The 13,070-nt window shown below is 47.7% G+C and overlaps 1 protein-coding gene across 2 annotated transcripts in view; it reads left to right on the forward strand.

The window, feature by feature from the left end:
* Nucleotides 1-1,700: 1,700 nt before the first annotated feature.
* Nucleotides 1,701-13,070, forward strand: part of Gna14 (G protein subunit alpha 14) — a 182,409-nt gene continuing 171,039 nt past the window's right edge. Inside the window, exons 1-2 of one of the 2 annotated variants that reach the window (XM_008760288.4) lie at nucleotides 1,710-2,283; nucleotides 2,600-3,335. In XM_008760288.4, the coding sequence (XP_008758510.1) occupies nucleotides 3,212-3,335 (124 nt within the window). In that variant the 5' untranslated portion in view covers nucleotides 1,710-2,283; nucleotides 2,600-3,211. Of the gene's footprint in view, nucleotides 3,336-13,070 lie in introns of both variants that reach the window. The other variant, NM_001013151.2, reaches the window with a different exon arrangement.

A 13,070-nucleotide genomic window follows, 5' to 3' on the forward strand; every position in this document is an offset into this window, starting at 1 on the left:
GTGTTCCTCTTTCTCCACATCCTCGCCAGCATTTGTTGTCACCTGAGTTTTTGATCTTAGCCATTCTCACTGGTGTGAGGTGAAATCTCAGGGTTGTTTTGATTTGCATTTCCCTTATGACTAAAGATGTTGAACATTTCTTTAGGTGTTTCTTAGCCATTTGGCATTCCTCAGCTGTGAATTCTTTGTTTAGCTCTGAACCCCATTTTTAATAGGGTTGTTTGTCTCCCTGCGGTCTAACTTCTTGAGTTCTTTGTATATTTTGGATATAAGCCCTCTATCTGTTGTTGAAGGGGCTCGTGACCCCTTATGAACAACAATGCCAAGCAACTAGAGTTTCCAGGGACTAAGCCATTACCTAAAGACTATACATGGACTGACCCTGGACTCTGACCTCATAGGTAGCAATGAATATCCTAGTAAGAGCACCAGTGGAAGGGGAAGCCCTTGGTCCTGCTAAGACTGAACCCCCAGGGAACGTGATTGTTGGGGGGAGGGTGGCAATGGGGGGAGGGTGGGGAGGGGAACACTCATAAAGAAGGGGAGGGGAGATTAGGGGGATGTTTGCCCGGAAACCCGGAAAGGGAACAACATTCAAAATGTAAATAAGATATACTCAAGTTAATAAAAAAATAAATAAAAAAATGAAAAAAATAAATAAATGCACGTGTGTATTCTCCCCATACCATTTCTGTCTTACTGCTTACATGTTTGTGTGTGCCTTGTCTTTTCTGCTGGATGTGTTTTGAGGAGTCTCCCGTTTGTTGTCCTTATGTAGTCATGCACGAATGGTGGGAATATAGTCTAAGGAGTGAATGGCTACTCAGCTACAATGGTTCACGAATGTTGCAGTGTTCTTATACAAGCTTGGACCATTATGCTGTCATTGGATGGTGTGATTTTTTTTCCCAGTGTTGAATGTACAGAAGGCAAGTGCTTTACCACCTAGCTACATGCCCAGCCCTGAAGTAGATGGTGGCACCACCATGTTGTATGCAGGCTGACGTTCACCAAAACATCCTAAAGTGTTATTCATTGGAACATAATGTTACTCATAAATTACCTCAACGGATACATGATATCATCCTAGGTGGACAAAAACATAGTTAATTCAGCCTATTTCCTGCTGTTGACATCTTTCCCATTGAGTTTTTATTGTTAGCTGAAGATAGAAATCTTCAGCACTCGTACTATAGAAGGATTACAGGTTTGATCAAAGTGAATGGGAACACTGAGGGCTTCCGGTAGGTACTGCCAAGTTCACCAGGGCCGATCTGTCACGATCTGTTTTGGAAGGCTAGTGACTGGAGCCTGAACTGGTCAGTTATTCCAGTTAAGTTGGAATTCAGATTTGCACTGGTTTTAATATCTATGGGAGACTAAAGAGTGTGATTGTGGAGTTTGAGGAGCCAAGTAGTGGTGGCAGTCTTGTCACCTGTAGGATCCAAGGGAAAAAGTGGGTGACAGATTGCAGAGAAAAAAAATCCAGAAATTTTCCAGTAGGGGACACTGTTGTCGTTAATTTATGCTTGGAAGGGTACTAAAATACAGGACATTTTAAAGCCTGATTGGTCTGCACTTCTTAAACTGTAAAGTAAACAAGACTTTGCAGCCAGATAGCATTAGCTGCCAAGTTCTTATATAATGACCACGGCGCCCCACTCCTGCTTCAATTGCTCTTCACAGAGGAAGCATTAGCCTCTGATTCCGTAAGTGTGCACAAGTCATATGCCTACTTGAATAGAAGGAAAAGAAGATTCTTTGCCATGGTCCCTCAGGATCCCTTATCTGCACCTTAAAATCTGCACAGACAAAATCAGCGAGGGTAATTTGCCTTTCCATTTGAGTTGTCAAGGGTGCTTTTAGATTTCCCACATCTACTCGCAAGAGTTCCAGGAGCTGTCCGGAAGCAGCAGTCTGGCTGCAGGGCTGGGCAGGGAACTGGCCAGGTGTGCCGGGAAGGTGCCAACTCTTTCTACAAAGCAGAAGTCTTTTCCATCATCGAATGCAAAGCAGCCAGCCGGTTTCCACCCTCACCTCTCCAGTCCCCGGCCCCCTCATCCGGTGCGGGGAGATAGAACAGGCTGGGAGGCGTTAACTAGCCCTCTGCTCCTTTCCCGGATCTGGAGGCAGCTGCAGTTCCTAACCCAGCCAGCGGGCCCATCTGCACTAGCTTCGAGCTGACCCACGGATTGCGCTAAGCCCAAATTGAGTTGTGGCATCCCGGGAAGCGGAGTGAGCGGGTCTAGAAACCCCAAGTGTGAGACGTGGAGAAAGAAGCTGGTGGGTAAAGTTCAGCGTCAGGTGGGAAGAGAGGTCTGAGCCTAGCTGCTGGCATGCGGTGTGTGGCCGGGCTGCAGACGTCTGGCTCGGGTCCGCTAGTGCGCTGCCTCTTCCTCTGGCACTGAGGTTGGGAGTTGGCGAAATTCCCTCACCTGTCTGAACCCGGATCTGGCAGCGGGAAGGGGGCTGGAAGCCAGTGCCTGCTGGTTACAGCAAGCTTGGCAAGTGGACCTGCCTGCACTAGGGCGCCACCGCCAAGGAGGGAGGTGTGAGACTGCTCGCACTCCAGCCTCTTGTTGCTCTCCTTTGTCCCCAGGCACCAAAGGCTTGGGGTAGGTCTTCAGGCAACTCCTGTAGACGTCAAGGCTGTAGGTTCGAGACGCCCCGCCTCCTCCTGTCACTTAGAGCCATCACTCCAGAGTCCTGGAGGAACCTTCCATTCGGCGAAGGTCTAAGGATTGAGATTTTCAGAACACTGCAGACAGGGACTAGCTGGTCCTTTATCTGCAAGCCACGCCACACCTGCTGCTAGCCTACGACACCCTACAGTCGCGGAGAGACCACTCTTGCAGCGGCACCGACGCCCCAACTTTTGATTCGCGGTCTGTGTTGCCTACCTGGGTGCCCAGCTACAGTGTCTGGGAGCGCACATCTTCTGGAGACAGCGCCACTCACACCGCCCAACTCGCTCTTCTCTCCCTCCCAAGCGCCGGGTTGAGTGCCTGATCCGGGACCACACAAGCACTCAGGACTCGCCGGACCTCGGAACTACCTTCGAGAAAGCGGTTAGCCCAGGAGGTCCGAGCCTCTTGCTCCATACCATAGTCTGTTCAAGTGTTTCCTCTTCAAATCCAGCGCCTGGCGCGGATAATCCGCACAGCCGGGCTTTAAACTCCAGGTCCCTGTCGCTCTGTTGGGGTGGTAAGCCATGGCCGGCTGCTGCTGTCTGTCTGCGGAGGAGAAAGAGTCGCAGCGCATCAGCGCGGAGATTGAACGGCAACTTCGCCGCGACAAGAAGGACGCGCGCCGCGAGCTCAAGCTGTTGTTGCTGGGTGAGTGGCCGCGTTTTACCAGCGCACCGCTCCGGTGTTCCCGACTCCTTCCTATCCCAGCAAGCCTGCTCGGTGACTTGAGTTTCTTCCAGGTTCCTTCCAGGCTCACAAGTGCTACCACCTCCGGGTTTAGGCACGGGTCTTTTCGCACCTGGGAACCAGGGTGACCTTCGATTGCAAACTCCCAATATCTCAGAGCAGGGCTAGGGCTCAGCTCTTGGGCCCTTGTCTGTTTTTCACCCCCCTCACCCTCCCCGTCTCTGCGGGTTGTTGCCCTTGGGCTCCCAGAAGGCTGCTGCGGAACCCCCAAACTGGTTGTTGGCTGGTGATGGGGAATGCCTAACTCACAGTTCAGGTTCGGTTCTTGTTGGGGGCCTGACTGCAGGCACCACTTGCAGCGTGCAGCATAGTTTTTTACCTGCCATGTAAGGTCACGTAGGAATGCTCTGTCCTCACTGTAGAGGAAACCCTAGAAACCGACAAACTTGAGAAAAGGGGAAAGCGATAGCAAGTGAGCCTCGGAAGTGACGCCCCTACTGCAATTCTCTCTTCCCACTCCAATGCCGTCTGCAGGTGACCTCAGGGAGCTCCCACATCAAGAGAGCAGCTTAAGCCTCCCTTGGCCCACCTTAGTTTAACTTCGATGTCCCCCCCGCTACCTCTATCAGTGCTTTGTCAGGCTTTTAGAAGGAAGGTCTCTGCAGAAGTGTCACAAAAACAAAGAGGAGTTTAAGGCCTGAGTCATTCCCCAAGGCAGGGGTCTTTTTCTTCTGGCCTGTAGAATGTCATTCAGTCCATCCATTGTTGGACACTGACCCTTTTCTCACACCCCATGCCCCACCCCCAAATAGTTGGAAGTATATCAACTTGTTTCCAGCATCCTTCCAGGCTGGAGTCCTCTCTTTCACCGTGTGTTTAATTATTTAATTAAGCAGTCATATTTGAAGACAGACTGAAGGAAAGACAGATTGACCTGGAGAGGGATTTTAGTCTGTTCTGCCTTCACACCAGAGCCAGGGAGCCCTCTACTATGTAAATGACACCTGCAGAGTTTAAAGGGCATCTTTTGGTTTTTTCCTCAGACCTACAAGTTCAAAGAGCTGACTCCCCAAATTCCATACTTCTGACTCTTCTCTAGGCCAGAGGAAAGTCCCTGCCAAAGGACTCTGTGCTTACTATTAGGGTCTTAGCCAGTGAGGAGAGACCTGATCAGGGAGGAAGCCCAAAGGGAAGCTGTTTGCTGAGGCTATAAAGGAACTTGGGCCTGTATCTTGGGGTCCACAGCTATGCCTAAGAGGTCCCTAAAGTGGGTGGAGTGTGGGGCTCAGATGGGAAGGAAGCCCCTAGGGCCAGGGCTGCTCATCCAGAATTGGAATAGGCCTGGAAACTCTAGCTGAACCCTGCAATCTGTCATCAAGTTGGGCTTGTCAAGCATGGAGTAGTGTGGTTTGATTAACGCTAAGGTAATTTAACTATGCCTTCATTTGTCTTCAGATGCATACTTTCTCTTGTTAAGGGCAGACTATACTCTAGTTCGCTCTGACATATTTAGATTTGAGTGAAATACTGTTAGGTCTATACCAAGAGCTGGACATAGGCCAGCCTCTTGAAAGGCAAATTCTGTAGTAAACTAGGCCACAGTGTGTTGCTAATAGGCCTACTGGTCAGACCTAGACATACAGAGCAGAGGAAGAATGCTTAAGCGCACGTCGTTGGTTTTAAAAGGCACCTTTAGTCCAGGTAACTGCCCCTCAGGCGCTTGTTCCACTCCTGAGTCCTTAAAGCACTTCCTGTTCTCTTCCCCCAGCTGAGACTATCAATCACTATGGTGACAATTTTCCTGTTCAAAGTAGGTTTCCAAATCCTATGGAGCTACCAGATCTTGGCGGACAGGCTTAAAAACCCGGGTTCTTTCCATCTTCAGAGGGTTATGGTGTAGTCCAATTCTCGAGCTAAAGGGAAGAGGCTGTGACTCAGAAGATTCGGGAAGCAGGGGAGGATGTGTGCTATTGTGTCTGAAGTCACATGCGATGGACCTTCACCAGTTTCTGGAGTGTCTGGATTAGATCATTTGACGGTCACGTGTCTCAGATATAAAAGCCCCAGTTCACCAATGGGACTTTGGGATCCTGTGTGGACCATGTTCCCAGAAGCCATGGACTCTCACAATGACGTATGTGTCTGTTGCTGGGGGTAAGGGTGTTTCAGAAGTGTACTGCAGCGCAGCAGAGTCCGATCTGGGCTTTGTAAAAGTGTAGGTCCGGTACTGAGGGACACAAGTTGTCCGCTGACAGCCGGTTGTTGGCAGGGCACTTCCCTGACAGGAGGAGATAAAGACGATAAAGGATACAGTTGAATTTAGTAGAAGTTCCTTCTCATTGGACAAAACCAAACAGTCCTAACAGCACTGGTGGAAAAGTGGTGGCATGTGTCTTGTACACCAGCCGGGAGGTGAAGCTTACATTTGGGCCCCCGAGTCCTGTACCTGGAAGTTCATCATTCACAGACCTCTGCAGCTGGAGTAGGAAAGAAATAGACAGTCCTCACACGGAGCACAGATAAAATCTCCCAGGGCCTTGATGCAGAGGCTGGAGCTGGACCAGAAGAGTGTTCCTAAAGACAGAGGCAGAGCCAAAGGCCATTTGGCACAAGGAGAAACTGAAACTTCTATGTGAGCGTGAGCTATGGCTGCAGACAGGGTGACCAGTAAACTCAGGTCAGTGAGCTCCAAGGGATGAACCCAGGCCAGAGATAGCAGTCCAACTCCCTGAGGAAGAAGGGACCCCCAACAGAGCTTGCTCCCTGCTGGCCCAGCAGCAGAAGCTGGAGAGCAGCCAAAAGCTCTCTGTGCTGTGAGTTCCAGGGGATGCCCTTGTAGATAGAGGTGCCAGCAGCCTTGAATCCTGTCCTGAGCCTGGGTCGCATCTTTGCTAGTCCTGAGGAAAGGCAGGAACAAAGTAATTTATGGACTGAGGCCTCTGGAGCTTGACCCTCTGTGACTTTGTGTCCCAATCGGAATCACTACTGGCTTTCCTAGTTCCCTGCAAGACATGTCAGGGCCCCTCAGCTTGGACCCTGAGCTTGGAAGAGTTAGGGTGGTTGCTGATGTAGGGGTCTGCAGAGGGACACTTAAGAATTGTCGAGGGTGGGGTTGGGGATTTAGCTCAGCGGTAGAGTGCTTGCCTAGCGAGCACAAGGCCCTGGGTTCAGTTCCCAGCTCTGAAAAAAAGAAAAGAAAACAAAACAAAAAAAAAAAAAAAGAATTGTCGAGGGCTCTATCCTTGAGACCATACTACCCCTCTCTAGCTCTATTTTGGATCCTGGTCACAGCAGGACGCCCAGAACTGGTCAAGCTCTGTCACACAATACCATCATCATGGTTGCTTCAGCAGCCCTGTGAGGACTGTCCCCAGCTGGGAGCCCACTCTGCTGCCCTGGGTATGGAGGAGCTTGAGAGCCCTGCCCCCCTTTTCCTCACCTCCAGCTACCTAGGGTGCACAGTCTTGCGGCTTTGGCTTGCTTTTAGCTTTGGTGCCTTACACTCACCCCCGTGAACCTGTGAAATGGCCCTTTCTTGAGACAGAACAGCCACAGACCAGCAGCTTCCTGGTGGGATGGCAATATAGACTCACGTTAAATATTAGCCAGTTTGATAGACCTTGTTCTCAGGATGTGAAATGTGAAGTCAGCACTCTCAGGCCCCACAAGTCACACTGACCCATATTCCACCCTACATCCGGGAGGTGCTGATGTGACTATTCAGTATCCAGAGTGGTACCCAGCCTCCTACGGGGTAAGGATGTCCAGGCTCCATCCTCACAGGTCACTCCTGGTGTGGGTGCTGCTGGCAGCAGATCCGTGGTCCTTAGCCTGGGCAGAGAAGATGAGGTTAATAGACACTGTAGATCTTAGGGCACTTGGTGAACAGAAGTGGGTAATTCTAGATATAGAAGCCTGAACACAGGTCCCAAGTCCCCTTTGTCAAGGGCCACCTTGGTTGTCAACTGAGATACCAGGGCTAACTTACTGAGGAGGAAAGGTTCCCATCTAGAGATGCGCTTTCCTGTGCGGTGAGGAATAGTGCACAAGGCTTGTCTGTGCGGTCATGGTCTAGTACAGCCTGGGGGTTGCTTTCAGGCCTTCCCAGTGCCGTGTTTTTCCGTGTGCCAGGGTTTCTATGATTGATCTTCAGGTGACTACAGTCTGATAATGGCTGCCATGGACTTCTCATGAGGCATGTCCTGGGGAATCTAGGACCTCCCTCCAGGCTCCTACTTTGGGGAACAGCCCACAGGCCAGCCTCAGGTTTGCTGAGAGCTGAAATGGAAGCCCGGGGCCACAGGTCAGTTGCAGCATCCCTGGGCCTGCAAAGGACACTTAGACTGAGTAGGCCTTGCTGGGGCTGCCTAGCAATCACGGCAAGAAAGTGGCTGGAGAGAGCTGCACCCAGCAGCTGGCTACTGCATGCAGGCATGGGTCACAGAGAGCCCGTAAACTGGGTACATGCTAAGTACCTTGCTGGACACCCCCCATCCACAGGAAAGCGGGCTCCCCTCTTTAAGAATGGGCTCAAACAGAAGCTCAAGGACAACTTTATTAGTTTAAAAAGGAGAGGAGGAGGGAGAGATCAGGAAAGAGGAGGAGGGAGAGAGGGAGTGGGGAGGAGGAAGAGGGAAGGGGATGGGAGGGGGAGGATGGGAAGGGAGGGGAAAAAACCCCAAGCAGATAAACTATAAAACCTCCTCAGCTGCCTGGGGGAGGAGAATGGAGGAAAGAAGGGGAAAAGACAATTTTGTTTCAGCTGGTGCGGAGGTCAGACACATGGCAGACAAGAAGTCACATGACGGGGGACATTTTGAGGAAAGAAACTCAAAGGTTTAAGGAAAGCAGACTTTGAAAAAAAAGAAAGAAAAGAAAAAGTTATGCTTCTCTGAGGAACTTCTTTAGTGAGCTGACTTACAAGCTACATAGGGATTCTGGGCAGGAGAAGTACAGTATCTCATCAAAGGACTAATAATTCCACCTAGCTCTTTGGCATGGCTTAAGGTAAACCTGATGTCTTAGTTAGGGTTTTACTGCTGCGAACAGACACCATGGTCAAGGCTACTCTTATAAGAACAACATTTAATTGGGGCTGACTTACAGGTTCAGAGGTTCAGTACATTATCATCAAGGTGGGAACATGGCAGCGTCCAGGCAGACACGGTGCAGGCAGAGCTGAGAGTTCTACATCTTCATCTGAAGGCTGCTGGTAGAAGACTGACTGCCAGGCAGTTAGGGTGAGGGTCTTAAAGCCCACGCCCACAGTGACACACCTACTCCAACAAGGCCACACCTCCTAATAGTGCCACTCCCTGGCCCAAGCATAGACAAACCATCAAACCCGCTTTTCTTGGCCCAGTGAACTACCTGGCCCAACTGAAATTTCAGGTCTCCATCCAGGCTGGAAATTCTATTCTCTTGACTGGAGTTTTTTTCTATTTTAACACCCCATAGGAGGTTAGGGTTTATAAGCATAACATGATTAGTCTATTTCACCCAAACAAAACATGTACCCTTCATGTGGGCACACACATGGGAGGCAGATCCCAAGACAATGTCTTTGCATAAATGATTGTCTTAGGGTGATTATTGCTGTGATGGGACACCATGACCTAATTCTACATCATTGTTCATCCCTGAGGGAAATCAGGACAGAAACTCAAATGTGGCAGGAACGTGGATGAATGAGCCGATGCAGAGGCCATGGAGAGGAGCTGCTTACTGGCTTGCAACTCATGGCTTGCTCAGCTGCTTTCTTATAAAACCCTGGACCACCAGCCTAGGAATGGCATCACCCACAGTGGGCAGGCCCTCCCCTATCAATTACTTAATTAAGAAAATGCCCTATAGGCTTGCATATAGCCTAACCTTATGGAGACATTTTCTCAGTAGAAGTTCCCTCCTCTCCAGTGTTGACAGAAAACCAGCTAGTTCAGCAATAGAGGGATTTTTTTCCTGTCCTGTATTTTCTAATCTTTATGGAATGTACATGAATTTCATAGCAATACATTTTTGTGAAAAAATAAAGCAAAGAAACAAACACCAGCACTGATAGGTGGTGTTGTCAGTGTAGTGAGCTTCACTTCTGGACAGCAGCAGTTGAATGAAGGAATTGTAGTCTTTCTTTGATTTCAGTTCCATGAGGCTTGGTGAAGTGTTGCTTACTAACTGAGATGAGTTTCCAGTCACCAGGACTACTAAACTTGGACATAAGCTTCATCGTGGACCTGTATGGAAGGAAAGGGAAGTGGTATTGAAGTCGATTACAATTTTCTGGTAGGGCCACCATGATAAAATACTACAGGTTGGGAGGCTTAGGCAGTGGGAATTGATTTTCTCCCAGGTCGGAAGCCAGAGTCCACAGATCAAGGTGCTGACAGGTTTGTTTAATCCCTAGGCTTTGGGTTTGGCTTGCAGACAGGAGCCTTGCTGTGTCCTCCCTTGGCCTTTCTACCATGAGTGTTCATTCCTGGTATTTTCTCTTCCTCACACAGGGAGTCTAGTCCTGTCAAATTGGAATATATATATATTGATCTCTTTAAAGACCTTATCTCCAAATACAATTATTCTTGAAAGTATTGCTGGTTGAGACTTCAAGAAATAAAGGTCAGGAGGGTATAATTCAGTCCATAATGTCAACAGTGTTGGGAAGGCATCAATCACAGGGGTCGTTGCCTGTGAATTCCTTTCTTGGTGCTCTTCACTCAGGTAAAGCTGTCCTTGACTACAGCATGGGAAAGTACGTCAGGACAAGTCAGAGTGAAGCTAAGTTAGTGGGTTTATTAGAGACATGGGCTAATACATGGTTCAGATCGAAGTTCGGAAGGAGGAAGATGTAATACTGACTTATTCTTCTTGCTATGATGAAATCATCTGGAAAGAGCAACTTAAGGAAGGATGGGTTTATTTTTGTCCCACAGTTCCATTGTGGTGAAAGTCCTGGTGGCAGGAGCTTGAGGCAGCTGGTCACATTGCATCCACAGTCAAGCACCAGAGTGATGATTGGCTGTGCTCAGTCAGCCTCATTCTTTGTATCTAGTCTCTAAGACCTAAGCATGACAATGGGGCCACTCTCCTTAGTGTGGGTCTTCTCTCATTGACCTAGTCAACTCCACAGAGACCAACCTAACCTAAATAACTGCCCAAAGATGTCCCGGGTCCTGTCAAATTGACATTAAACATCACATTGACATGAATCGTCACAACAGGTCTTAAGAAAAAGACTCAACGTACAACCAGGTTTAAGCCAAGTTTAAAACTGAAGTAGGTAAATGTGGGTTGGTTTATTTATTTCTCTTATCTTAAGAGAAATAAATCTATCTAGCTGGGGGAATGGAGGCTCACAGCTGTAGTCCCACAAGGAAACTGGAGGCAGAAGAATCAAGGTTGGAAGTTCTGTAGTAAGCTGGATGCTGGAAGGGCCACAGGGACCCTGTCTTAAGATTAAATTAAATTACATTTATAAATTAAAAATAAATTCTTGTTGATAATGGGGTAGTTTTGCAAGGCCCATTGTTTGGGTTTGGGTATGAGGGGTGAGTGCTGATAAAGCTAACATGTGGGACCTGGACTTGAACACTCTGGTCCCAAATCCAAGTAGTAAAATCCTTGTCTGAGATGTCATTAGAAAAACCAGCACTGTCTCTATAGGAAACTGATGTTATCAGTTGCGTTGATGACCTTGAATAACTGATGGCAGGAATACAAACTAGACTACAGAATAAGAAGCTTCTTTCCCTCCCATGTCCCCTTAACTCTCTCTGTTTTTCTGTTCTGCCGCAGTAACAGTGTGGGAATCAAAAATGGTTTCATTTTTTAGACTTCCGCTTCTAAACACTGGCTCTACCATTTCTTGCCTGTGAACATGATCCTTTAATCTCTGCCTGACACATTGTGTGCCTTGAACTCTTGTTGACCCATTTTTTTTTCTTTTTGGAAATTTTCAGGCACCAAGGAGGTATCACGCATTTTAGCTGACCAATCTCTGGCTGCGTAGTGATTTGTTTAAATTTTACCAAGTAGCGTTTTAACATTTACTAGGGATATTTTGCTTTGTGTTTCTTTCAGGGGTTTCCTAGACTATAAATTGAATTTGCTCACTTTCCCTAGTTATAATAAATAATAAAAGTCTGGGCCCAAACAGGCATTATTGGATCAGGCAAAACAAAATCTCTCTCTAAAACTAATTGTGGCGTCTCTTGGTAGGACAGTCCTAGGAGTAATGCTGCAAGGTTCTTTCTTTGTAGAGGTGACAGAATTTCCTGAAAAAGAAGCTTGATAGCATTTTCTCATCTCCTCATCTTAGTTTAGTCACCCCTTCTCCAGAATGCTAGGCCCGGTCTCAGTTGAGCTCCGGTTTCTCAAGGAATGGGATGGACGGAAAGATTGTCACAAAAGCTTAATAGAAACCCCGACATGGCAGCACAGGGTGAGAGGGGAAGAGCAGTGGTCACGTTAGAGGGGCTTTATAAAGCAGGGACCATGAGATGGTAGTGACAGACTGTTCACAAGCTAGGGCCTGCATGGTCCACACCAGGGAGAGATGATTACAAACTCCTGCTAAAAACGGGTAGTGAGGGCAGTGACTGATGTTCTCAGGGTCTGGGATAATATACATGACCCCTTGGGCAGGATCTCATTGAGTTTTTGTGGTTTAGGTCTTACTATAAAATAGATCTTAATATAAAGATGATTAATACCTTTTGGGCAAAATATACTTTGAAACACTGTATAGCTTTCTCTGTGGCTGCAATGAATGACCCCCAACTACCAGATAGATGACCCCTGCTCCATCCATAATGCTGAAGACTCTGGAAATTTCTCAAGAGGCAAGGGCAGATACCCATTTTCTTTTTGTCTGTCTGTCCAGGATAGCCTTTTGACTTTTCCCTCTGTACTTTTCAAGGCAACACTTCTGAGGTACTTTACTTGTAGTGAAAGCTACCAGCTCTAAGTGTACAGATGGCAAACATGAGAATTTTAGAAACACAGGCATAGACACAATCTAGAACATTTCACCATCCTTATAAATCCCCCATGTTCCTTAATGAAATGGGGTTATTCTCCTCCCCCAAATCACTTCGTTTTAAGCTTTTCTATGGAATATCTTTAACTGTCTGAAAAACATAAGACTATGAATTTCAGAAGTCTAAGGAGATGCCTTAGTGGGTAAGAACACTTATTGTGTAAGCAAGAAGACCCAAGTTCTAATCCTGAGCACCTGCATAGTTACATGTGCCTATAACCTCATTGTAGTGGGACAGAGACAGGTGGATCCTGAGAGCTCACTGGCTCGACAGCATAGCTGAAACAGTGAAATTCAGGTTCACTGGGAGAACATATCTCAAAATAAAGTCGAGAATGATAGAGGAAGATATTTAATATTCCTTTGGTATCTGCATGTGCATGCACCTGCACCAACATATGTACATACAACACACACACACACATACCCCACACCACACAAACACACACACTACACACATACACATATGCACATACTCACACACACTACAAACCACACATACCACAAACACACACTCACACACCATCAGCACACTCACACATACATATCACATACATGCAAACACACATACATACATTCGTATACATACCACAGGCACACCATAAACACACACACACAGTCACACAATACCAAAACACATATCACACACACAAACATACATATACATA

The sequence above is a fragment of the Rattus norvegicus genome, chromosome 1, assembly GCF_036323735.1.
Source record: "Rattus norvegicus strain BN/NHsdMcwi chromosome 1, GRCr8, whole genome shotgun sequence".
In the NCBI taxonomy this organism is placed as follows: domain Eukaryota; kingdom Metazoa; phylum Chordata; class Mammalia; order Rodentia; family Muridae; genus Rattus; species Rattus norvegicus.